Genomic DNA, 27,150 nt, shown 5'->3' with positions numbered 1-27,150 from the left:
AAACTGCAGTGAGTGTTAAGTAATAGCAAAGGAATCATGTACATTAAGCAAGATGAAAAGCTTTATTTTCTGCTCTGTGTTAAGTGAATAAAATGAAATTACTCTCTTAAATACTTGGAATTTTCCCTGTGTAACATCAGGGAAACATTGCAGACATAAATCCAGTTTGGTATTTATGGACTTTTATGTGCCACTTAGCCCAGGTGCTTCATTATATCAAATCTAGTGAAGCAAGTTTATGATTTTGTGTTCCAGTCTTTTGTACACTTTATTGACACTATTCTCCTTAAATATTCAGATATCTTTAGAAATGCAATACTTAGAGATTTGTTTTTGCAGAGGAAAATCATTTTCCAAATAAGCAGAAACACATTTGGTTGTTGGATACTTCTCATAAAATGACTCAAAGCAATACTAATAGAAAATATAAGCATGAGAAGTTCTTTCTAGCTACTGAAAAAGCACCACTTCAATGAATTTAGACCTTGGGGAAGTAGAGGAAAAAAAAAAAAGAGGTTTTTTTTTTTTTATTATCAATTTCAATGCCCTGTTAGTAAAATTATATCATAAATGTGTCTATCTTGCTGTCTGACAATTGGTTAAGCACAAAGGCTTTCATTTCTACATTCTTTTGATGGTGCATGTGTTTATAAATATGCACATGGAAATACTAGTGTGCTAGTGCAAGGAAGCTTAATCAGTAATTTATTTTTTTTTCAGATATCAATTACCTAATAATAAATGTCTAACACTGGTTAAACGAGTTTTCAAAACCATTCTGCAGAATCAAACACCAGGGTTTTCACGCTTTTTACTTCCAAGTATTTTTTTTTTCCCTTGGCAAACAGCTCAACTTGGAGCAAAAGCCTCTCCACATTTCTGACTTTTTTTCGTATTTCACAGGGCAAGGGTCTTCTTGGACCACCTGTAAGTATCATCTTTACAATTCATAAATATACTGTTTAATTTTGTAAAATCTGTTAGATACGTTTATTATTCAGTTCAAATAAAGTAATACGGAGGAAAAAGGGACTGGTTTATTTCTGATGTTCTATGTCTACTATATATGCTGTCCTCATCTATTAGTGTCATTGGGCAAGAATAATGGTGTCTGAAGGCATAATTTCTTGTTTGAGAAAATGCTGTGTTCACTCTCCTCAAATGCTTGTTGTACAGGTATTGCATGATCTAAAATTACTGTTTAACTTTGTTGTTACAGGGTCCAGCTGGTGCTGCAGGACTGCCTGGTGAAGTAGGCCGTGCTGGCCCACCTGTAAGTACTGCTGTGTTTGCTAAAAGTTTTAATTTTATTTCTTCTGTCCTTCTGTAGTAAATTCATATATTGCTTCTGTTATTTGGTATAAATATGTGATTATTTGTTATCATTGTGACTATGAATCAATAAAATTTTTTTAATTTAGGGAGATCCAGGGAAAAGGGGGCCACCAGGACCACCAGGACCTCCGGGCCCTCGAGTAAGTGTATTTAATATGTGCTAACATCTGAGTTTTATGTACACTATTAGTGTTGCTTGAACAAGACTTTAAGTCCCACAACATAATACCAACTTAAGGATTTCAGCAAGATACATCAAATCATACATTCTTGTGTTCAAAGCCTGCAATACAACTCATGCAACAATATCAACTTGTCTACTTCCATTTAGAAAGTGTATTTCTAGTCCTTCTACTTAAGAAAAATATTTTGAGATGCAACCTCTGTAATTTCTGTGATCACGTATTCCCATTTCTGCAAATGGTCTTAAACTGTAACTTTTGCAAGTTTTAAATTTCCCTGTGTGTTATAGTACATGTACTCTTTGTTGGACTTCAGCAGTGGTAGTTCATCAGTAGAGGCAGACTATTCTCTGCTAGAAAAGAATTATTTGGCTAAAGAGCTTGAGTAATGTATGCTTACAGGTGCTACTTATTTTTTCTGTTGCCCTCTACTTGCAAGAGATGTAAGAAAACTACACCAGTTTTACCTCTGTAGGAGGATGGTTGTCCTCTCTGAGCCTCTTAGGAACAGGAATATTTGAAATGCCTAGGTGTTGTGGCTAATTACCTGCCCAGGGAGCATCTGGCAGGCACAATTGGAGGCTGTGGGTTGAGAAGTGCAAGCTTGAAGAAAGGTTTGTTACACTAATACTTCTCTTAAAGCTTCACTGTTTTTCTGCTGAACAGACTCTAAATCTATAAGCTTATTCTAGACCTTGTCTCTTGTCTTCATGAAAGTTACCAGAGTGTTGAATGAGACATGGTTTAAAAAAAAAAATAACAGTGAATGATAACATGGAGAGGGGTATTTAGGAAACATAAAAAGGCAGTTAGAAAGGAACCCTCAGTAATGGTGTATGCTTCCTCTATTCACTGATAATTTTGTCATCAAGGTTTCTTCATGTTACACAGTTTCAATCCAGTTACTGATCCCTATCATGCCTTCAACTTTTTATTTTACTTTATTTTTTTTTAAGTCCTTTTGTATTAAAAGACAGTAGTTCAGTTCTTCAAACTCCCCTGCTTCATTCTGACATAATCATCCATTCCACTGGGCTTTGGAGAATCCAGCAGCTGCTGTGAAGTCATATTTCTTCCTGTTGTGTCTCATAAGCCTCCTATGAACTTCCATCAATTATTTGATTTAATATGAGAAATGGCCTTCCCCCCCCCCAGCTGAATCCATCTGGTTATACAGAGGTCTCTAGTTTACTGCAGTTCCAGAAACTGGCAGACATGTCACTCACCTACCAGTACTTGTGTTATGAGATTATTTTCTCTGAAAAGATATGGTTTTTCTTTTTTTTTTCTTTTTTTTTCTTGAATGTTAGTAAGCTTGAAAAATAAAAGTCATCCTGACCACAATAATTGTTTTGGATTCTATTCGAAATCTACGGAGTTTGTAACTTTACCTTGTAGTACTTGCCTAAATACTGAAACTCAAATTTTGCTTTTCATTATATAAAAATTTTAGGAAAAATCTACCATGGATATATAAAACCTCTGGTACAAAATTACCACCAGATTGACTACAGATATATTAGTAAATCAAACAGTAGGTCTGTAGAGTTTGATATTTAAAGTAAAAGATGGACAACCTAAGTATATTTTAAATAGCTTAAGAAAAAAAGAAGAGGCTTTTTCTTCAGAAAAAATGTTACAACTTAAAGGATGGGATTCTTTGGGACTTGGAGTCTTACAGTAATATCCTACAGTTTAGGTTGTTTTCATATCAGAGATCCTTTGGTCAATTATACTTCTGATTCCAGCTTCAGATAGTTGTAATATCCATTTTGTCTAATGCCAAATGGATCAGGCCTGTTTAATTTTCTTTTACTAATTTTGATTAATTTCATTTAATTTAGGGAACAATTGGTCTGCAAGATGGTGACCCACTGGTAAGATTTGCCCACAATTTTTTAAAAAACCATTTAAAGACAACCTTATCCAAGCTATCTGGTGCTGACAAAATGAATGTTCTTCCAGTGTCCCAATGCTTGTCCACCTGGCCGCCCAGGACATGCTGGCCTAATGGGAATGAAGGTAAGAGGGATGTGTTCAAACATTCCTTACAGAGATACCATTTGAAAACACCAGGGAGAGTACATTCTGGCTTCAGAGAAGTGCAGTTTGCTAATTTAAAAAACATTTTAACAGAGGGAAGGTTTTCTGAATATATAATACCATAATAGCCTGTTGTCAAAATCTCCTACTGATGCTCTAAATTTCAGAGTAAAACTTATGTCTTGAATGTCTTGAAAAGATTAGAGTATGTGAAAGATTTCTTCATTCGCTTTCCTGAGCATTTGAAGTCTGACTCCAGTCTCTACATATTCTACCAAAACTTTTGTCTTTTTCCTGCTTTTTTTTGGTCTCGACTTTATCAAACAAATTGAAAGAAACTCTCTTTGATTCTTATTCTGAGACATTTTATGTATTCTTTACTGGTTTCTGAAAAGACTGATGACTCAAGGAAATCGTTATGTGGTAATCTGAGAAGAAACACCTAATCTGGTGAGAAATACAGTCTCGTTAGATCCAGGAAATCATCTTTTTGAGGATGGTACTTAATATATAGTATTGAATGGATAGATGAGGAAGTGTCGGTGAATGAGGATTTGCAGACGAAACAGTACAATTGTATGGAGGAGTCTGTATCTGTTTTGTATAACTCTGTATTTTAATCTGAATAATCTCTGATTTCTCATTTTTGTTTCTACATTTATTTTAGGGACAGAAAGGCTCAAAAGGAGAATCTGGTGAACCAGGAAAACAAGGTTACAAGGTAAAAAAGAAAATGTAAATATAAGGGAAAACTACTCCTGTAGTTAGATTGTTTAAAAAAAAGAACATTAGATTTCATTAGAATTACCAACAGTTTTTATGTATGAATGTACGAGGAGATACTGCATATCATAATACTGCAGAGTATCTAAAGACCCATCTCTATTCTTCATTCTCTGACTTCTATATTTACTAGAACGCAGAAATCACTGATGCTTCTCTGTTGTTACTTTTTTTGATCATTCAAATTTAATTATTGTGGAACTTGAAATCTAATTTATTAATAGTAAAACTTCCAAGCATCTAAATGTACAAGAATTCTGTTGGCTTACTGTGTGAATTGCTCTGTGGCACAGCTGAGTCATAACAGGAGGAATGACAAGGAAAAATATATTTGAGAGGGGAAATGTAACATCAGAGGGAAAGACAAATTATTACTATAATAAAGTGGCCAAGTCTGATTCATCTTGAAGACTGAAATGTGAACTTTCTAAAGGTGTTTAACTTTGTTTGATTTTTGAAAAGTTTATATCAAAGTTTGGGAAATTTTACATTGCCTTGCTGCATGCTTCAATACTGGTTGAAAAGAAAAAAAATTAGAAAAAATCCTTTCTTGAAACAGCAGTGGCAACAAAAAGCTAAACAAAAGAGCACCCAACCCCGCTCTGTTCTTAGCTATATTGAAAAAAAATATTGGCTTTAGATTTGGATTAGATTAGACCTTTTATTATCATGTTATCAAACTGGAGCTTAACCAGCTGGTGAGATGTTTTACCATTTCAGTTTTCAAAAAATTCGGAAACACAACATGGTATTGTGAGGCAGAGCTACTGGCATATCCAGTCCTTTCACTTTTATAAGTAAGCCTTCATTACACATTTTATCCAGAAGAACAAAAAAAGCCCAACGTGATTAACACTGAAAGGGACAAAAAAAGAGCTCAAGAGTACAGTATTATTTTACTTTATCCTGGAGTGTCTTTGGAATTACTTTTTTTGACTAATAGTAAAATGATGAACTTCCTTCAAATAGGACACGGTGACAGAAAACAGTAAGTAATAGATGGGCCTTCTGCGTTGAGAAGACAATATCCAGGGTATTGATAATCAACAGTGTATTCATTTTGCTTTCCCAGGGTGAAGAAGGGGATCAAGGACCCATTGGTGAAGTTGGAGCTCAAGGCCCTCCAGTAAAGTATTTCTTTTTTGAATAGTGTTATGCATTTGGTTTATTATATTGTATCTATTCTTACTGTAGGAGAATGGATATCATAGAAGCTCCATGCAACTTTCTTTTTGTCCTGTCATACTGCTTATAAGTGACAGTAGAATTAGTTAAGTTCATCCAACACTGCTGCATACTTGTTTTAGAAAGTACACCACGTCCTACATTTTCTAATGTTTGAACTGTACAAATAGTACTTCTCCCTTTCCATAATTTCAATGATGTTTACTTCAGCCTTGGAAAGCTTGTATTTATGCTTAGCTGTGAAATGTGGACATTGCTAAGACTTGGGGATGAAGTGTCTGCCATGGAACAGCAGATATTTTCAACTTTCTGTCTTTTTCCATTTCAAGGAAGTAGCCTTTGGTCATACTTAAAGTTTTGGAGTAGCTTCCTTTTGTTACTCCTCACTTGTTTGTTCTGACATATAATTCCTCAGCCTGTGTTCTCATGACGAGCTTTTATTATGCTTCCCACAGCTCAACAGGCAATATGTAACAGACATCAAGGGATCATTTTAAATAAGAGAAATAGACATTACATATAACACATTTAATTTGTATAGTTTACTTTCTAATGGATTCTTATACTTTCTTCTTTGGCATGAAATTATTTCTTTAATTCCACTGGTGTCCAGATATGACATTATTCAGGAATTTACTTTGATGCACATGACATCCAAATCCTTAATTACAGAATTCTCTATAAGCACATGGCAACAGAACACTCTGTATTAGGACCAGAGAATTACTCATCCTTCTTATACTTGCTGCCAAAAAAGCATCCCTGGGGACCTGGCCCGGAGAAAGCAGTTGCCTAAGATGCTGCTTCTGCTTCCTGAAGGGCCTATGTGGTCACAAATCACTTTGGAAAGGTTCTTATCACTGTAAACAAAAACAAAAACAAAACAAACAAACGAACAAAAAAACAACCCACAAAGGGATCAGGAAACAATTTGGGACTGATTTGGCTTTCATGTCACTTCACTGTTTCACCAGCTGGTGACTTCACCAAACAAGATTTAAAATAATTGTTCCTTCCTAAAATATGGGATTCATAATCTACAGAAAATGATGTCAGACAGATGCTGTATGGAAGAGTGTATGGCCGCACTTTAGAGAGACAGGCTGAGAGGTTGTAGAGTTTATACATGTTTTTTTTCCTGCATTTTCCTTGCACAAAAAAAAATATGATGTCACGATGCGCAGAAAGAATTAGGAATCTGTTCTCTGCAGCAGCACCTAAAATCTACCAAATCTACGTGATGCATGGATGAGAAGTCTTAGATAAGATACTGAGCACTTGCTCTTAGAAAAATCTTGGCCAATTCTTTTCTACATTTAGATTTCTATAAAGCCTTCCGGAGTTTTTGCCTGTATCTGTCCTGTATCCTACTTCAGACAACATAAGCCCTTTCTCAAATCATGCCTTCATGTATTGCTCTTGTACAGACTGCACAGCTTTGTTTCAGCTCTGTGGTAATTTCAGTCCTTAAAGCATATTTGTGATTGTAGCATTTAGCTAAGTCTTTGTGAAATCTTAAATTACTTTATAAATTTAATATTCAAGTATACTCTTTCTTTTTATGCTTAGTAGTAAAATATAATGTACATGGAACTGTAAGGATATTTCTGTCTGAAAACTGGAGTGGATATAATGAAAAGATTTAATCATGATTTGAGTGTACTTTTTATTTTCAGGGCATCCTAGGTATCAGAGGTATAACTGGAATAACTGGACCTAAAGGTAACAAAGTGAGTATTAACATTTCTTGTCATAAAATGAACTGGATACAAAAATACATCCATGAATGTTTTTAACCTTACTTAAATTTGTCTCTTTTTTTTTTTTTTCTGCATTTTCTTTCCTATGTCAGCTGTGTTTCCATAGCTTCCATAGGAAGAAAGGCAACATGATCTTACTGATTAAGTGCACATACTTTTCCTGCTGTTCATTAAACTATTTTGATCAATTAATCCAAAACTGACTGTTATGTTTCTACTGTTATAAACTTTCTAAATCAATACGATCAAAATGCTGGGAAGGAAGAGTGTATTGCAATCATACCATGTGTCTTCCTTCAGAATTGAAGTCATGGAAACCTAATTCTGTGACCTTTTATTTTCAGAAACAACAACAAATTTGTTCTGATTATGACTTCTCATGCATGATCCTTTCTAAACTCTCAGATATGTTCTGAACTATTACTATCTTTACTTTCTGGCTTTCTTTATGTCTTCTCTGAGTCTTTAAAGTTACTTGCTTACTTTTTTGAGCTGTCTTGCCTATCTGAAATATTTCCTATGTTTGCCAAAGGAATTTATTATTTTCCATAAACCCTTCTGAAAACATTTTTTGCTCTCAATTAAAAATTATAGGATAGCAATTATCTTGTTTGCTTGAAACAGTAGAGATAATAATCTGTAGTGCACTTCAAAACTTCTCCAATTTTGATTCTATTCTATTATCTGAGGATAGAAATAGTATTGCTAAGGACAACAGAAACATTTTTGAAGCTTTTAGTCTCCCAGAGCTTCACTTTATTGTCTGATGTTATTGTCTTGTTTTGTAGGGAGCTCGTGGCCTTGATGGTGATCCTGGTCCCCAAGGTCTTCCTGGTGCACCTGTAAGTAGAATGTGTGTTAGCCAAATGCTTCCCAGGGTTTACCAGCCAAGTATTAAGTCTGTCTGTAAATCAGAAAAGCCTCTGATCATCCCAATTCAACTGATGAATAAATGATGTAATGAATCACTGTCTCCAAAGAATTGCTGTGCAGTTGTACAGTTCAGCTTTTCAGCATTGTAAGCTCTTTGTTTTGAGTGCTACTATGTGCTATGTATTTTAGGGTGTCTTGAAGTTCTTCATTATTTTCTTATCTGGAAAATATTCATTTATTAGAACATAACCTGTACTGGACAGTCTGGCGACTCCCCTCCAAACTAGCTAGAACTCATACTTGGATTAATCAGTAACTGAATGTGTTACAGAAGTGAATACAGCACACTCTGCTTAGACATTTCTGGATTTCTAGAGAATGGCTTTAGCTGAGTTTTAAAACGTGTCTGTCAGATTGGGTTTTAAAAAGAAGAATATTTGGGAGGTATTAGGTATCACTGTATTTACTGTTACTACTGTTAATATTAATGTATGTCTATCAGTATTTTGAGCAGCTGATTCTTCAGGCTTCCCATATTAACTGACAATTAAAGAGAATCCTTTGTGTAATGCAGTACTAAATGTACATTCCCATAACATCAACCCAAGTTCTGGTTTGTCCCTTTCATAGACAACCATGCAACCATATGCTCTTTTATGTGAGAAGAACCAGCAGTGCTTTCTGTGGTTCTAGGGAACAAGATAGCACAAATGTGGTGCATGTTTTTCTGCCCCTCTATGTTTTGATCCTGTGAGAATTATGGACTAGACTCAAAAATCAAGGACTAAACTCTGAAGTTACGTCCAACATCAGTGTGAGATAATTTTTTTTTTTCATTTTTTAGCGTTATTTGTTTTTTAAAATAAATACATTACCTCCTATAAGAAAAGCATGATACAATTAACTCCTTAGATTAAGTTCTTTTTGTAATATGCAAAGAAAGAAAAAAATATATGTGGTTCTTTAGATATGTAGTCTGCACTGAGCTCTTCTAAATTGTCTGTTCAGCAATGATTTAATTCTGATTGATAGATCTTGTAACTAATTCTCTGTGCATGTTTTGTGTACTACACAGTGCAAGTCCTCAGTGCTGCAAATACTGTAGGTTGTCTGAAAGCTCTAATTGTGCTTGTGTGAGAAAGGTTCAGGATCCTTCTGTGAAAATACTGCAAAACAAATTGTCAGGCAGTGCCCTTGTACCCATAGCTGCAGCTGTTATATGCACTGTGCTATGTCAGTCTGCACGGTGATAGATGCAGAAGGCTGGTGTAGATTCACTTTGTCTTGAATGGTCACTTGTGCATAAAAGATACTACAAGTAAATCCTATTAAAGGGATGAGGGATCTCTGTGCAGATTCTAAAGCCCAGCTAAACTCTGAATTTGGGAAGCCACAAGACCAAGGAGACCACAGAAAGATTCTATTCAGTAGAATAAATTAAACCGTTGGTTTAAGCTAATGAATCTAATTTTACACTGACTTATTGCTCAACTTTTTTTTAGGGGGATCAAGGACAGAGAGGTCCACTGGGAGAAGAGGGTCCGAAGGGAGAAAGAGTAAGCACAAATTTCAAATCATGTTGACTTGTAGATGTCGAGAGTGCCCATCATACTTTATAAATTATGTATATACAAACATGCATGTCTGAATAAATATAGGTTGATATTCTTTGAACCTATCATTTCAATGTGTTTATTTTCTTTTTCCAAAATTACCATTCTTAGGGTCCTCAAGGGACAAGAGGAATAAATGGTCTCCCTGGGCCTAAAGGAGAGTCTGTATGTATATTTCTTCATTTATGTTGTGTTATACTGATTTATATAGCAAAGTAGTTGAGTGCAATCTCTCCAACAATATGATTGTTTCCTTTTTCAAGGGCTTGCCAGGAGTTGATGGCCGGGAAGGTATCCCTGGAATGCCCGGAGCAAAGGTAGGGTACAGCTGGCATGCTTTTAATTTATATAGTTTTGATACTGCTCTAGATTTGTTCAGTCATGTGGCTTTTTATTGTACCACTGCCCATGATTTTACGCACATATGGTTATTAAATAAAGGTTCTCAACCTCCAGTTCGAAACGTATTTCAGCTCTTTGTTCCAGAAGCAAAGTATTCCCTGAGTTTTGATTTGCATAAGTTACAAGCTAAAATGTTTTTCAGGGTGAACCAGGAAAACCCGGTGCTCCAGGTGATACAGGACCTCAGGGTTTGCCAGTAAGTGTCTAGTGTTTTTCTTTTGGAAGTTAGATTCTATTGAAACCACAGAAAACCTGAGTTTGGTACTCCTGCTGGAGTAACTTGAGTGAAAATCTGATCAACTGATGAAGGAAGAGTAACTCTAGTGCAGGGATAAATTCTACTTTGTGTATCCAAAATAGCTCTGCACAGAATTTTTAATCTCCTTGTGTTAGTGTAGTGAAGAACTGTGTACAAAAGTTTGTGGCCAGTGTGCAGTTCTCCTTTGATTTCTTTTATCTGAGACCTTTTTGATATTTCTATGTGACCTCACAATTAGTGCTGGTTGAGAATTAGAATTGCTCAGATTGGAAAAGACCTTCAGTATTATAAAGTCCAACTACAACCTAACCATACTACCCTAACTCTAAAAACCTCTGCTGAATCCTGTCCCTGAGCTCCACATCCAAATGGTTTTTAAACACATCCAGGGATGGTGACCCAACTTCTTCCCTGGGGAGCCTATTCCAGTGCTTAACAACCCTTTCTGTAAAGAAGTTTTTCCTGATATCCAACCTAAACTTACCTTGGCACAACTTGAGGCCATTTCCCCTCATCCTGTAACCAGTGAGAAGAGACCAACCCCACTCTTGCTGTAAGCACCTTTTGAGGTATTGAAAGAGAGCAATAAGGTCTCCCTTTAGCTTCCTCTTCTCCAGACTACTAAACAGCCCCAGTTCCTTTAGTCACTCCTGATAGGGCATGTTCTCCAGGTACTACGTAAGCCTCATTACCCTTCTTTGGACAACTCTTTTAGGGCACACAACTTTCCAGAGTGAGCTGGAAGAGCTAACCTGCTAGTTTAGCATTCCCCCTAGTGAATAATCACCTTATTTTTGTGTTCTGCTGGGCCAGAATATCTAGAATGCATGACATGTTTTTCTCCAAAGAAATATTTTCCAGTGTGCATCCCTGTAATGTGGTTGTAGGGATTAGAAGTGTTTTTGGACTATTTTTGAAGATGCTCCTCTTATTTTAACTGATTATGCTTGAAAACTGTGGCAGTTGTCAGAAGCCAGATAGCATAATGTTTCAATCAAGTTTCTATCTGAGTAATTGCTATGAGTACATAGTGAAACAGATGTATTAAAACAGAATTGGAAGTTGATTTGTAAAATGATGAGAGCTTTTCAGTTTGGAAGAAAATTTGGTGAAAGCATATGAGCTCTTTCTCAAGTGAGGAGGGTATGAAACATACACAAGAAGTATCTGTTAGACTCTCCACCTCTAGTATTAGGTCACCACGGTGAAAAACTATTTCTAATCTAAGCCAGAAAATAATAATGACTCCTCACTATTCCATGCTATTTTTGCCAATTTATGAAGTTCCCCTTGACAGTTACTCTCTGAACGGGAAGAATTCAACCTTGTCCATCGTTGGATAATAGTGCTTTGATATAAAGAAAAAGCATTAGGAATACATCAATACCAGTACCAATTATTTAACACCATTTCAAATTCCCTTAACAACAAGTAAACACTTCAAATTTTATTTCCTTTAGGGTTTACCAGGCTCTCCAGGTATGAAAGGGATTCCTGGCCCAAAGGTAAATCATATTGAGCATTTACTTTCTTATAAGGCTGTAATTGCATTTATAAAGTTTTAAAGTACTCAGTTAAAATTTCATCATGGTAAGTGACAAACTTTTGGTTAGAAGAATTAGGTAGGTTCTTTTGTAATCTGTAGTTCCATGTTTTTTGATTATTCTTTTATTTTGTATGGTTGTGATGATTCCTGGTGCTAAACAGTAGTAAAAAGGCCAATTCCTTTTCAATCATGGAAGTCATTGCTGGAGGATATGTATGACAGGGGTAGCTCAGAGCAGTTTGTAATGAGGAATCTCGTAAGTATATTTATAGCTGCAATAAGTTGATTGAATTACAGATATTGTGATTGTGTCTGTTAAAAAATGGCAACACCAATTCCAATTTTGCTTTAAAAAATCACGTGATTGAGAGTATAAAATGTTTTAGATCAAAAAGTTTCAGTCAGTTTTTAGCAAATGAGAATGAAAACTAGATTAAGACCTGAATTTCAACTGAAATTACAAGGGGTTCTATTATCCATTTGTGATTTGAGAGCAACTAGCTGCTCTATTTGGCAATTGTCAGTACAAATACAACAAAATAAGAAAATAATCTGTCTTTTGAAAAATTATACAGAAGGCATCATGTGAAAGTTAAACTAAAACCAAAATAAAGGGGAAAGTTAAAAATTAATAAATACTGCTTTTTATGTTATATATATATATATATATATATATATATATATATATATATTTATATAATAAGCTCAAAGCTTATTCTTGTCTTTTGTCCAACAGGGTAATAGAGGTCCTCCTGGAGTGCCAGGTGTGATGGGAAATTCTGGCAAACCGGTAAGACCACTGAACTTATTCAAGAGATCTAGAAAAATGAAAATCTTGCATTATGTAAAGAACTGTTTGTCAAATTTGTTGCATCATTCCTATCCCCAAAACAGGGTGAGCAGGGACCAGAGGGAGAAGCAGGTCCAACAGGACCCCGGGGACCACCAGTAAGTATTGAATACATTTCTAACTGAGTGTATTTAGTACTGTAGTGTCCCAAATTACTGTTGGTGCACCTAACCACCAGTTACAGATATTACTCAGTTCAAGTGATAATTTTTAAAGTAAATTCTATTTTTTTTTAACTTTGACCTATACCAGGTGGATGGGCATTGTCCTGCAGAGAAATCCATAAACAGCCGTCTCAGAACTATTTTTGGCTTTGATGATAAATCCAATTCTAAACCTTTGCTTACATTCTTCTGGTCTCTCTTCAGCTAGAATGGATTCTGTTTTCTTCAGAGTTTCTGATATGGTGCTAAATTTTTGGCTTGAGAAAAACAATGCTGCTAACACGCCAGTGTTAATAGTTTCTGCTTAGCAGTGTTGTACAGATCCAAGGTCATTCTCAGTGAATGGCCCAAGGAGTTTGGAGGGAACAGAATTAGGACAGCTGATTTAAACTTGCCAAAGAGATATTATATACCATATGACATAACATGGAAGGAGCTTTGAAGGGAATGGGAATGTGTATTGCTCTCTTCCACTGTTTGGGGGCAAGCTGGGCACTGGTTGGTTTTGATGAGCAATTGCTTGTGCATCACTTGTTACATACATTTTTAAGAATAAATGTATAAATTTATATAAATATATACATATAAGTGTGTATGTGTGTGTATATGTATATATAGATATATGTACATATAGCTATATAACTGTTATCCTTTTCTTTTTCTCTATCTTTGTAAATAGTTTTATCTCAACCCACAAGTTCTTTTTTTCCTGATTCTCTCCCCTATCCCTATGAAAGGGAGGAGTGAGTAAATGACTGTGTGGTGCTGAGGCATCTGCTGATTTAAACCACAACAAAGCGTGTTTTTAAATAGGCTGAGCTAAAGACTGAACAGACGGAATGAGGGTGGCTTGTGACAGAAAACTAGAATTGAACTGCTGTTCTTTCACTGGAACTGTCAACTTCCACCACTGGCATTGAACAGTTTGTATGCATTAGCTATGAGTAAATCACTTACCCTTTTATTTGACTGTTACAGCTATAAAAAGTCAAATGCTGACACTATGTTACAAGATGATGAAATTTGGACCAACATTCAGAATGTGGCAGTTGTTGTTGCTATTACCTATTTTTAGTGCAAATAATGTGAACAGCGAGGCACAACGTGGAGGAAGGCTAGTTGCCTGTCCTCCCTTGTAAAGAAAATGACTGGTAACTTCCTTGGCCCTTTGTGTTGACTGGCATGACATGGCTTATCTTCAGACTGCTGTAATCTCTAAACACCAACCCACTCATATACAAGAGCAGGCTACATGCTCTCATTTTGCATGCTGGAAATAATCTCTTGCCTGTGTTCCCAAGACTATTCCTGGGCATTGTCTAGGAAAGTGTGAAGTGGCTTGAGACAAACAGTTTGTCATCGAAGATGATGGGATGCTGCTTGGGCCTGTGCCTTGGCCCTGTGCTTGGCCCTTTCTGGTTTGCATTATGAATGAAACAGATGTGAAGTATAGCATTTATCTCTACTTAGAAACACTTTTGTTTTACTGGCATGGATTAAAGTCACATGAGGCTGTTCTAACTTTTCTGTTATCTTCCTGTGGAGGATGAAGGAATCAGGGATTCAAAGAAAATTTTGATATAGCAAAATTAAATCTCACTGCACTGACAAGACTCATAAAGTTTGGGGCCCTATAAGCTATTGCTTTTCAGGTTTCTCTCTTACCACTGATATTATAGGAATACTTTCCTGGAATCTGCTGAGCTTCTGGTATTGTACGTAGGTGATTTATTCTTGCACTTGTAGGAATATCCTCATACGTGGTTTAGGGAATTACTGTCTGGGATGTATTTGTAAGAGTATTTCATGTCTGAGGAGTATGTTTTCTGAATTAACTCTTCTGTGTCTTTAAAAATGCAATAACAGTTTTGGTTTTCTTCTATTTTCTTCTATCTTTGCTAATGCAAATAATAATTTATGTGCCAATTCATGAGATCGCATGGATTTTAGACTGAATCTTTGCATGAATGCTGCTGTGCCCACATTTACTTAGGAGAGGTATATAAAGGGGATTATAGAAGTATATGCTCACTAGAGTGGAATACAGTATCTCAAGCTACACGTATCTCCAACTCATAAACATTTAATTTTGCTGTTTGTGTTTAAAAGTGTTGCATATACTCAATTCTTTTAAATTCTTCTTCAGCTAGTATTTTGTATACTTGTAACAGGAATAAGAATTATAACTGAATCAGGCCAAAGTAATTGCCCACTCTGATAATGCAAGGTAATCTGCTGAACTATGCTTTTAATCCTCTCAATGTGAACATGAATTTACAAAATCAGCAGTCCATACAAACAGGAGCTGACATGCAAGGTTAATTATTTCTAACCCTGTAGTCAGACAAAAACACCTAATGCAGATTAAATACAATGAAGTTTCTGTTTATATCTCTAGAGACCAGCAAGACATCTGGATAACTTACCATCACTTTCTCTGTCATTACAAAGTGCATTTGTTTCAGAAAATGTGAACATCTGAGCGAAGTCATAGAAACTAAAACTTTTAGTCATATAAAAAGGAGAAAGAAACTGCATTACTGACTGTAATGCAAATTTGCATATAGAGCACTAAGTAATATTCTACTCATCTGTAGTTCTTTTGAAGTTAAAAAGAGCCTTGAATCCCCCTTCCAAGTACAAGCGATGTATTGCTAGGATAGCTTTGTTTGGGCATAGAGGAAAGACATCTCTTCAATGCAGAAAACTGAAACAAGGGTTTTTTGTTCAGGAAGAACAAAATGTTGGATTATTGAATCTCATTAAGGTCTGGTCCAAGTTGAGTTTGTATTTATTTTTAGTGCAGAATAAAAACTATTTTCTCTTCCTTCTGCAGTAAGTATATGTAGTAAGTGTATTTAAGCCTCTGCTTCAAGGACTCTGCCCTTATATTTCTACGTTAAAAAAAAAAAATATCTGTCAGCTCAATAATTCTGCACCCCGTCTTTTCTGAGTTTAGAAAACTGGAAACTTTGAAAATAAGCTGAGAAAAGGTTTTATAATTACTCTAAGGAGACGTTTTTTCTTGTGAATATTTTTGTAATTTTTCAGATTTTGAAATTTACTCACAACTTCGAAGTTTGCCAATTTCTGACCAGTTTCATTCCCAAACACTTTCAAAGCCCGAGGATTTTATGGTTCCTCTTCCAGTGTTTTTCCTATCCTTTTCCTTTCTATTTCAAATTATTCTCTGTAATGTTCACCTCAGTTCATTTCTTTCTCCTTTACCCTTTGCTCCATTTCACTCTTGCTAGTAGAATACTCTGGTAGAAGTCTAGAAAGGATGGACTTCTTCCTCAGAGTTGGAAAACTCTTAATATTTTGCAGGTTATGGAGAGGAGCTTCTGTTAATTGCTGTAGTGCTGCATGGTAGCAGCCATGTAGGGATCCTCTCCGTGCTATCACTTCACTTACCTCTGTTCTCTGTTTCATTACTGAGGAATGACAGTGTGGCTGTTGTTTTCTGAATGGCCAGCACTCTGATGTGGAGGTCTGTGGGGTAGTAACAAGGCTGACTGCTAAAGCAGACTGCAAACTGGTATCTAGAGTATAGGGAAATATGTCTGTGTTGATGTTATATTAAAACTTTGCTTGGCTATTCTGATTCAGCTGCTTGCAAAAGACAACTTTTTGAGAGAAAAATTAATTTCAACATAATGGAGCTTTAAACTTTCATCAGTGACTCAGTCTGTGGGGAAAATATAGTACTTCTCTACTGTTTTCAAAATACTCTGGCCAAAGCCTTGCTATCTCAGTGTAGCTTTCATTATTAAGCAACAGCTGTAATACAATCAAAATGTCAAAACTTTGTCCTTTTGCAAGTCTGTAAACATTTCCAATTTCATAGAGAAGATATTAAATCACAGTAAACAAGGTAGGTAGACCAAACAAAAAATAAGAAAACTCACATTGGGAAATCCTTACCTGACTACTAACAACTTTCCTTAGAAGAAAAATCATTTCAGAAGTAGCATTTTAGTCAATCTTTCCTTTTCCTAGGAAAAATTAAAAAAAAAGTTTTATATTGTTTCTTTAGTTTCATATTCATCAGTTCAGCAAAACAGAGGAAGAACTGGAGAAATATGGACATTTTGTCTTTGTTTCTAAATCAAATTCCACTCAAACTGTTTGTCAGTTAGCTTTTTTTCATTCACGTTATAGTAGCCAATCCAAGTAATTACCAAATTCATTTCTGATTTCAATTTTTCTAAGCCAGTTATCCTGGCAGGTGGCCTCAAGGAAGCAAATCTCAAACATCAGTGTGTCATTCCTAATCAGTGGGATATAGCCAAGCTTCCCGAGCTGCTTAAATACCTCTTTTTTTTTTTTTTTTTTTTCCTTATTTGTTGAGATGTAATAAGATTTAATTTGTCATGTTTTTATTTACAGGAAATAATGGCACCTCCTCCCCTCTCCCTTTTCTCATCCTGTTTCTCTTCAGCTATTTAACCTTTAAATCACTTATATTAGGAAAATATGAATCCCATCCTATAGTTTCGAAGTGAAAAGAGAGCTTGAACCACTTCATTTCAGTACTTGCTGAGTAAACTGAGCAGAACATTGCTGCATATGCAGACAAACATATGTGTTTTTGCAAAAGTATTTCTAATGTGATGTGTATTTTCCGAATGTTAGCAGCAGAGTTTGAATGTCTAGCTTCATAAAATTTTATACCATACCTGCTAATGAGAGACTTTTGAGTGTGAGTTAGAGTGAATACTCGGACTGCTTGGGTTGACTTACTCTCTGGAGATGCTTTTGTTTCTCTGTTCATTAAGCAGCTTAGAAAATGGCTTGATTTGATGCTGAAATGTTGAATGACCTAAATGTAGATGAGAATACTCTTCTAAACATCTTAGATTACTTTCAACTTAATCATTTTCCAAGTCTTAAACAATATTTGTCTTTGTCTGACCTATCCTGAAATGTGTGTTTCATTATCTTAACAATTATAATTAAAATCTGGTATTACTGGGCATGTTTTGTACATATAATTTCAGTGGTGTTTCACAAGTGGTGAGTCATAATTTATATTTAAGGAAGTTAACATTGCATGGTTTAAACTGCACAGTCAAAAGAGCAATGTAGATTTCCATCCTACCAGATACACTTTGTTACAAGTAAACCTAAGGCAGTAGATTACTGCAACTATACCACTCTGGAAGCATTCAGGGCCAGGCTGGATGGGACTTTGGGCAACCTCTTTCCTACTTGAAGGGTGGTTGTGGTGATGTGGGGGGTTCAGCCTCTTGCCAGTTCTCCCAGGTAACTAGTGATAGAAAGAGGGGATTGGCCTCAAATTACACTGTGGGGAGAGGAAGGGGTTCTGGCTGGATATTAGGAAAAATTTCTTCTCTGAAAGAGTGGTCAGGTGCTGGAATGAGTTGCCCAGGGTGGTGATGGAGTCACTGCTCCTGGAGATGTTCAAGAAACATTTACATGTTGTACTAAGAGACATGGTTTAGTGGGGAATTATTGGTGGTAGGTGGACAGTTGGATGAGATCTTGGGGGTCTTTTCCAGTTTTGGTAATTCTATGATTCAATGAAAAGATCTTTGAGAATCTCAATTCAGGGCCATTTCAGTCAGATATAGTAGATATGCCATTAACTATGTGTTATTCATTTGCATTGTGATTTTCTGTTCTTTATCATTTCAGAATAACACTGTTTTTTGGGGAAGTACCTACAGTGTCTGTTTAACAAAGGATTTTTTACATTTAATGCAGAATGAAATATTTGGTAGTATTCTTTTTGACCTGCAGAAACTTTGATGTGCTTAAGACATTTATTATGAGTGAAATCCTATCAAAGGAAGATTTTGTTTTATGGCTGTATAGCATTCAGACATGGTGGTATGACATACACAAGGAGAAAATTTTTAATAGCGGTTGTATTTTTCATCCTTCTCTTCCCTGCATCAGTAATGTAATAGGGTTCTGGGTCAGACATGTACTACTGAGCTATATGATTAAAAAACAGATTTTCAAAAGTGCATTTTCTGAGTAGTAAAATGAAGGTGGTTTGAGGGGCTTTTTTTCTTTCTTTTTTCTTTGTTTTGTCCTTTTTTAAAAAAAAAATAAATAAATAAATAACAAAACTTGCAAAGGCTCCTAGAAACTGTACAAAAAGTACTTGAAAAGGATAGTGACTTTAGCATGATAGGATATCTTGGAGGAGAAGAATGGAAGTCTGTCTGTGTTCCGTTCTCTGATCTCTCCAGGATACCCAATTACTTCTGGAATTGCAGGGTTCAAGTCTTCATTTATGACCTGGGGTAAAACACATTTTTAAGTTTGCCACCTCCTTCTATTGCTTAGTATGTCACAATATTTTTCTCATTATTAAGAAAGTAATTATATTTGAAATTATGCATTGTACACATTACTAAAATTCTTAGATCTGCTTTTATTCAGTTTTCTAAGCTATATAGCAGGCTATCTGCCTGCATACCTAATAACTTTTATTCTTCATATTTTATGATCTTAAATTATACATTATGCTTTTATAGCAAGTCCTACTCATGTACTTGCTATACTACAAGTACTACTGTCCTTGTGAGATATGTGCATTCCTAACAGGTAACTTTCATGGGCAGACCCACGAAGGAGACTCTATTGTGAATAATTACTCATCAGAATTAATTAGGTGAATCATCTAAAGCTAGCTAAATATTGTGTGCCGTTGTAACAATAATTTTTGCATTTTTCAGTCTTTCAGTATTTGTAATGCACTTGATTTTTATTTTTATTTTTGCAGTAATAAACATAAATCTTGATTAAAGCCAACTACTAGGCAGTATAACTCACTAAACATTGAGAAAATAATCATGGTGTATTCTGTGTTTGCCAGAACTATTTTGAGAGGTAACAATGTCCTTCTGTTTCCTATAAGGGGAGCAGAGGAGAGCCAGGTCCTGCAGGTCCTCCAGGTTTACCAGGGAAATGGGTAAGCAGTTTATTTCCATATTCAGTGCTTGTGCTTACTTCCAAGAGGCTGTAGTATCAACTGGAATTTCACCTAACCATTCATCTATGCAGGGAGCTGAAAATAATGTTGAAAGAAGTGATGAGTTTCTTTTTCAGTCCTCTCCAACTGTGCTAGTATTAGCAAATATTGTTTTGAAGCACATGGTGATGTGTGACTTTTTCTACTACTTTGGGGAAAAAAAAAAAAAAAGAAAAAAAAAAAAGGTCTCAGTGATGTGAGAAATTGGGCAGTGCACCCCTGTGTGGTCTGTGTGCAGCTGGGGAACAGGAGCAGTGAAAGTCAGTCTTTCTGCTAACAGCTAAATGAAACTATCGAGTGGAGCAGATTATGAATGCCACCTTTTACTACTGCTCCAGCAGTATTTATACCATAACTGTCAGAAGCAGAGCTTGGGAAGGTTTTGGCTGAAAGCGCCTGCTGTTACAGAGGAATGCATAAATCACAGAGTGTAAGATCTTAAAAAGTATCTTTAAGGGAACCAGGCTTCAGTTGAGGGACTGAAGGGTGGAAAGCCCTGTTAGCCCTTTCCCTTATGTTTGCAATAAAATTATTATAAGATGCTGTTCAAAAGGATGCATTATGAATCAGCTCTATTTTGATCAGATAATCATCTTCAATCAAATTGGCACTGTACTGGGAATAAGATTCTAAACCATCTCTTTGTAAAGGTATGGCTCCCAGTTGTTTATTCTAGAACAAACTGAGTAAGTTTACATCCTTAATTTGTTTTCACAGGGTCCCCAGGGTGACATAGGACTTCCTGGACTGCCAGGTCCTCCAGGCCTACCTGGTGGTAAGGGTGACCGGGTAAGAGAAGTGCTCATATACACCCCCTGGGCTTTGACATTGGAAGTAAATACAATAATCTGGGCATAGTTTGCAGTTTTTTTACATGAATTCATGTCTTGTTTCTTCTTTGGAATGTAGATTTGTTAGGTGCTGTTTAGGGCCCATTAAATACTTTCAGATCATAAAATATGCAGGGAATTACATGACAGTACTTAAGACATTTACCTAAGATTATTAGTGTTTGTTTGCTTGTGTATTTAGAGTTTGAAACATTTAGGGGCTTAAATCACAGTAAAAATCATTGACTCAATGGCTCAGCCAGATCTGAAATCTGTAAATCAGGCTCTCTAGCCACTAAGAACTATGTGGAATTTCATCCAAGTTCTACAGTAGATACAGTGTCTTTTACATGTGTCTTAGGATCTGCTATAGTAATGAACTGAATAATGCAGTAACTGAGACACCTGTGTATGCAGGCACAACTACAGCATCTAAATAGCTCCAGTAGTATTTTGTTAGAAGAATTGGGCTTCAGCAAGAAGGTATCGCAATTTGTTGAACAAATGCCGATAAAGACTTCATGTAAAAACTAAAATGTCATTGATCTTCCCTCGTTAATAGGAGTCTAGAGAGGATGTAATTCATTCTTACTATTTCAAGCATCTACATCACAATGAAACACTTCAATGTTCCTCTTACTTTCCCCTACGATCAGGGAAGCACAGAGCTCTAGTCAAGTGTTGGTATCACTGCTGCAGATATCTTTCCTTGTACGGAGGAATCCTGCCCTTGGTTTGCCCATATACAGTAAATCAGGGCTTGCAGTTGCTTTTGTCAGGTTTCTACAGCTGCTCAGGTACTTACAAATGTTTCAAGGCGGTCTGTTGTCCTTAAAGTATTTCTTCATGTGGATTTTTTTTTTAATGTTTAGATCAGAGACATGTTTCTAGTCAAATGTAAGTTGATACAAATAACTCTTTTCTTATTAGATTGGCAATGATTCATATGTTAACCTCTTGCTGAGAGAGAATGAAAACACTTAGAGAAGCAAATATGGAAGGAATTTATTATCTGTTGCAATGCTGACAATCTCCTTCCAAAGATGCCTGTTTCTCCTCATCAGTCATATAAAGGGTCTTGACTTCTAGGGTAAAAACAGAATGTAAATGCTCTGTATGGACCCATTCAGATTTAGGCTATAGTCAGGAGATTTGTTTTAACTTACTAGCAGTTGACAGTATCTTGTTCCTGGAGTTTTGTTTTGTTTTGTTTTTGTATTCTAGGGTCAGCTTCATGCCCAGTGCAAGCATCTTAAAGTCCAGAAAGCTACCCTACCAGTAGTCTCATTCTATAAGTGATTTTTACCCTTTTTTGTTTTGAGATACGTATCAACTGAATTCACTTGTCCTTGGTTCAGTTTTTTTCTTCAGTCCCATAGAGACTGGAGTGAGTATTTTGCATCAGGCTTGACATGGCAGGAGCTTTGCCAGGATGTACGCCAAATCACAAGCCTAAAGAGTGATCACACCATGCCATTTTATTATTGCTCTACCCTGTTCAACTTGCAGCTGCATCTGGTTCTGCCTATGTTAGTAAATTAAATAGTACCAGACCAAATAGATAAATAGTTTGTCAAAAAATTAAGAACTTTCATATTCTGACTTCTCACCCTATTGCCTCAATTGAAATTTTGGGAGACAGTGTAATAGGTTCAGATTGTTTCAGCTGTGATTTTTATGCTTGCTGATACAAATATTACAGATCATTTTGCACGGAAACAAAAGCTTATCGCAGTCTCATCATCTATTTGCAGTTTTGTTTCTCAAAAGAAAAGTAGAGAAAAACAACACAAAGACCAGTATGTTAAGTTGGAAATCAATGTATTTTTGTTTGAGTAATTGGAAAACCTTAATAAGGTGTGATTTTGAGAATACTTTAGACCGATTGGTTTCTGTGTTGCTTGACAGAGTCTGAATGTTAAATAGGTCTGTGGTTTCCACTGCTTAGCTTAGTGCATAATTTAGTATTGGCTCTTCATCCTTGTCAACAGGAGGACAAATCTGAATTTGAGAAGTTGCAGATGTTACACCATATCCTCTGCCTGTATCTTATAGGAATTAAATGGATCTCTGAAACTGCAGAGAAAGTACTCCATCTGTCTATTTTAGGGGAAAAAAAAAAGTACAACTTTCTGTAATTTGGAATGAAAATTTTTGAATGTTCACAGTCTGCAAACAAAAGTAAGGACAGTCTGATTGTTTTTCTAACGAAATACAAATATTAACATGTTTTCAAATGGTACACTGTTCTATAGGTGAAGTACTTCCACTATAGAAAAGAAACTATTCTCAAAATGAATAAGGTCATTAATTTGATTCATGCCTGTCCAAATAGGTACATTTTAATATTTTTTACAGGACTCTAAGATATAGACAATTTTAAAAGAAAAGGAGAAGGGGATGGGCAGAATGTAAATTTTAAGATACAGGTAATTTGGCTTTTGTTGTGATAAAGATTCTAGAGACAGTGCTGCTCAAAAATACTGAAAATTAAATAGCAAGCAAGACAAGATTATGACAGAAATCGTGGGTGTCTGGATGTGTTTATCCCACAATACCAAGGCTTGTATGCCTTACAGTTACACAGAACACATCAATAAGGCTGGAAAATATGATACATTTACTGGATTTTTGCTTGTAACTTCAACTTTCAGAGTGGTATTGTAGCATCTGCAAGAATATCTGCCATGTGAGGGAGAGATCAGCTGCTGCTTGACAGTTAGAACCTGTGCTAAGCACTGTGGCAGTGTATTGTATGTTCTGTGCTCTTACTTTCCTTCAGCCTGTCACCTTAATCATCTAGGAAGATTAAAGTTCTTTCATTATCATTCTTAAAAATTTACAACTTTAAAGGTCTACTGCATTAATGCTAGATAGTTGGAAGGACTGAAGATAATTTAGTAAGCTTTTGAACTTGCTCAACGTTTTTTTTTCTACCTGACAGTTTTTTCTACCAGCCAGGGAAGTAGCATTAGAAATTTGGTTGTGAAGAATCTTTAATGTTTTCTGTAGCAGTGTATGGAAGTCCTGAAGGCCTGTTATCTTTCCCAGTAGATATTACTAGTGGGCAAAGAGAACAGATCTAATTTTCCTCCTAAATGAGTATGATTTATGAAGGCACTAAAATATTCCTAACTGTGCTACTCATGATATAGTATACGACTCTGTATTGCCTGTTCTAAATCCATTCAGAAAAAGGAATTAAAAAATAGAAAATGGAGACAAAATTTGTTCCGAACAGACTGTGACCAGTTTGAAACAGCTACTTTAGCTCTACTGTAGAGAATAGAAGAAAAACTAATTAAGTCTCTGTGTTTTGGATTGTAAAATACTTTTGCATCTTTAATCTTTTAGGGTTCAGCGGGTGAACCAGGACCTAAGGGTGAGCAAGTAAGTCATGTTACAGATCCTAATACTTTCAATTTACACTGCCAAATGCTGCAGTACATAGCACTGACTAAATCTTAAGACTGATAGCATGTTTTTATTTTATCGTATAGGGTGCACCTGGATCAGAAGGAGATGCAGGAGAAAAGGGTGACTTAGTAAGACTTTTTTTTTTTCACTGGATCTGATGTTTCTTTGTTGTTTCTCAAAACTTCAAAATATTGTTGGAGCACTTCAAACACAAGGTTTGATTGTTGGAAATACAATTTCAGTTGTGTACTAAATGGGCATCTTGTGGTGCACAGCAGTTCTATTAGTCTGATCATATATTTCAGCTGTTTTAAAGCTCTTTGAAATACACATTTTCTTGGGATCTCTTTATGTGCATACTCCAAATACTACTTATATATAAAAATATATATATGCATATTCATACAAATTCTTGTGTGTATGTTCATATATAAATATATATAAATTCTTGGTTTTTGAAGCAGTGAGGATGAAGAGGTAGTTTAATTCAGGTGAAGCAGGAGCAGAGGTAATAATTAACCTTAATAACACAGATTTGACTGAAATGCACTGTAATTCCCTTCATCTTTGGTAACAAGCTGAAGCAACTGGCTATTAGAGGAAGATTGGTCTGAGAAGAGGCAGTGGCACTGTAATACTACTGAAGAAGTGAGGCATGTTGTGAATTCACATGAGTAGTATCTGTAGTATCACGTAGCCACGTGGTATTTGTTTTCCTGGAGAAAGAGAAATGCACTAATACAGAGTGTATTGTCCCCTTGTGAGCCTCTACCTGAAGTAATGTATCCAGGTCCAGGGACCCCATGGAGCTGTTGGAGCTGGTCCAGAGTAGGGCCAAGAACATAATCAGTGGGTTGGAGTACCTCCCCTACAAAGGCTGAGGGAGCTGGGCTCGTTCATCCTAAAGAAGAAAAGGATCTTGGAAGACCTTATTGCAAACTTTAAGTATTTAAAGAGAGCTTACAAGCAAAAGGGAGACTAATTTTTTGCATGGTTTGACAGTGGTAGGACTAACGAGAATGGCTTTAAACTAAAAGAGGGGAGATTTAGATTAGATATTAGGAGGAAATTCTTTAGTCAGTGAGTGGAGAAGCACTGGAACTTGTTGCCCAGAGAGCTGTGGGTGCCCCATCCCTGAAGGCATTCGAGGCCAGGTTGAATGGGGCTTTGGGCAGCCTGACCTGGTGGTTGGCAATCCTGCCCATGGCAGGGGGTTGGAACTAGATGAGCTTTAAGGCTCCTTCCAATCCAAGTCAGTCTGTGATTCTAAACTGATAACTGTCATTTCTATTTGACTTTAGACATATTAATAGACAAGGTGACCTTTCTGGCCTTTCTAAAACTACTTATTTCACCAATGCCATTTAGGAGCTGGTAGAATATAATTTTTCTGAAATATCTCCAAGGGTGATCCAATAACATCAAAGTGAAGGAATTAATGTTTCATTGATGAACAAAGATTTTGAACCAAAACGCTTTTTAATTTTTATTTTTCTAATTCAGAATGAAAGATGTAAACTTTTCTATAGTGAGACTGTTATTCTCAGACCAAACGTACAGGGGTTGCTGGAAGCCAGGAGCTATGTTGCTGGGAATGGAAGTTTCTAGGTTTGATTTCCTTGTAGCACACTGAGTAGACAACTGCCTGGTTTCTATTACTATCTTTTCGTGGCTAACAAACACAACATAGTAAAATATCTGTAATTCTGACAAATAAGCAGTACAAAGCCAGTTGTAAGAAAAATACTTTCTTTTTGTGCCATACAGATATTCTTATAAGAAAGGAATCTTAGATATTATAATCTAAGATTTAAGTTTTATTTCCAAATATATATATTTTTGAATATTTTTTGAAGTGAAATTTTACATAATCAACAATTGCCTTGGATGTTAAATATGTGAGCTTTTTTACTTATGTGGGAAAATAATGTGAAGTTTACTGCATTTGTGATGAGTGTTACAGTGGGTACTCTCTTCTAATAAAGTGTATGTTATTTTTGTTTAGGGTGATATGGGATTACCAGGTGCAAAGGGATCTGTAAGTATAAAGAACTCACTGTTATAGAAATACAGATCTGGTAGATAAAATGGACAGTGTTCTGATGAGCTCTCACAATTAAATGAAATGCGCTCCCACAGCATTTCTTCTTTCTGAATTTTGAGTACAATTATAAACATGTATAAACATGTTCTCTGTGCAGTAGAGGAGTGGTGCAGCAGGGTGCCCAGTGTAATGGCCTTTACGCTGTAGAAGAGTGGCAGTATGTTGTCCAAGAGTTGCACATGTTGTCCATGTGAAAGTACTTCTGGCCATGATTCCTTAACTGCTTTCATGTGGAAGGTGAGCAGAAGCTTGTATGCCACATAAACAAAATTTGAGAGCTGAAAGGGTTCTTTTATTTCGGAGTCATTGAAGAGCGGGATTATTGCAGCAGCTGACAGTTTGGGCTATAATATCAGCAAATCAGCAATTCTGCCTGTGGGGAATTCAGTCTGAATGCTTCAAAATGAGCTGTGCTTGTGTTCTTGGTGCCCAGTGTGCCTTAAGGGTTAAGAAAATGCATGCTAGATAGCATTTGCTGCTAGCTAACATTTTATGGGAAGGACACAAGGAAGAGATGGAGTAGGAGAGAAATCTAGTTTTCTCTCTTCACTGCATGAAACCCTAAAGTGCTCATCATCCTGGTGAGCATAGGGATGAGTAAACCCGACAGCTTGCCAGACTGGGCAAGAAAGAAGTGATGGCTTCCTGGTTGTGTAGCTCTCAAAAAAGAATTTTGTTCTCATTATTACAGCAGTGGAACTATATTTTCACGGCCCTCTGGTGACAGGGCCTGAAGTGCAGCATAGATGGAAAGGAAATGGCTCCATCTTGTGGACTTAAGTTTTGAGGATCACTTTC

General features: G+C 36.1%; 1 protein-coding gene across 2 annotated transcripts in view; it reads left to right on the top strand.

The window, feature by feature from the left end:
* COL9A1 (collagen type IX alpha 1 chain) overlaps nucleotides 1-27,150 on the top strand; it is a 65,966-nt gene that overhangs the window by 28,977 nt on the left and 9,839 nt on the right. For both annotated transcript variants that reach the window (XM_052673515.1, XM_052673433.1), the window contains 21 exons: nucleotides 904-927; nucleotides 1,220-1,273; nucleotides 1,422-1,475; nucleotides 3,362-3,394; nucleotides 3,483-3,539; nucleotides 4,228-4,281; nucleotides 5,416-5,469; nucleotides 7,205-7,258; nucleotides 8,077-8,130; nucleotides 9,664-9,717; nucleotides 9,886-9,939; nucleotides 10,038-10,091; nucleotides 10,319-10,372; nucleotides 11,896-11,940; nucleotides 12,718-12,771; nucleotides 12,876-12,929; nucleotides 19,888-19,941; nucleotides 20,719-20,790; nucleotides 24,186-24,221; nucleotides 24,332-24,376; nucleotides 26,254-26,286. In XM_052673515.1, the coding sequence (XP_052529475.1) occupies nucleotides 904-927; nucleotides 1,220-1,273; nucleotides 1,422-1,475; nucleotides 3,362-3,394; nucleotides 3,483-3,539; nucleotides 4,228-4,281; nucleotides 5,416-5,469; nucleotides 7,205-7,258; nucleotides 8,077-8,130; nucleotides 9,664-9,717; nucleotides 9,886-9,939; nucleotides 10,038-10,091; nucleotides 10,319-10,372; nucleotides 11,896-11,940; nucleotides 12,718-12,771; nucleotides 12,876-12,929; nucleotides 19,888-19,941; nucleotides 20,719-20,790; nucleotides 24,186-24,221; nucleotides 24,332-24,376; nucleotides 26,254-26,286 (1,047 nt within the window). The remainder of the gene's footprint in view (nucleotides 1-903; nucleotides 928-1,219; nucleotides 1,274-1,421; nucleotides 1,476-3,361; nucleotides 3,395-3,482; nucleotides 3,540-4,227; nucleotides 4,282-5,415; nucleotides 5,470-7,204; nucleotides 7,259-8,076; nucleotides 8,131-9,663; nucleotides 9,718-9,885; nucleotides 9,940-10,037; nucleotides 10,092-10,318; nucleotides 10,373-11,895; nucleotides 11,941-12,717; nucleotides 12,772-12,875; nucleotides 12,930-19,887; nucleotides 19,942-20,718; nucleotides 20,791-24,185; nucleotides 24,222-24,331; nucleotides 24,377-26,253; nucleotides 26,287-27,150) is intronic.

This window comes from Tympanuchus pallidicinctus, unplaced genomic scaffold, assembly GCF_026119805.1.
Source record: "Tympanuchus pallidicinctus isolate F22 unplaced genomic scaffold, pur_lepc_1.0 scaffold1, whole genome shotgun sequence".
Taxonomy (NCBI): Eukaryota; Metazoa; Chordata; class Aves; order Galliformes; family Phasianidae; genus Tympanuchus; species Tympanuchus pallidicinctus.
The sequence above is the reverse complement of the archived record's forward strand: the minus strand, read 5'-3'. Positions and strand labels throughout refer to the sequence as shown.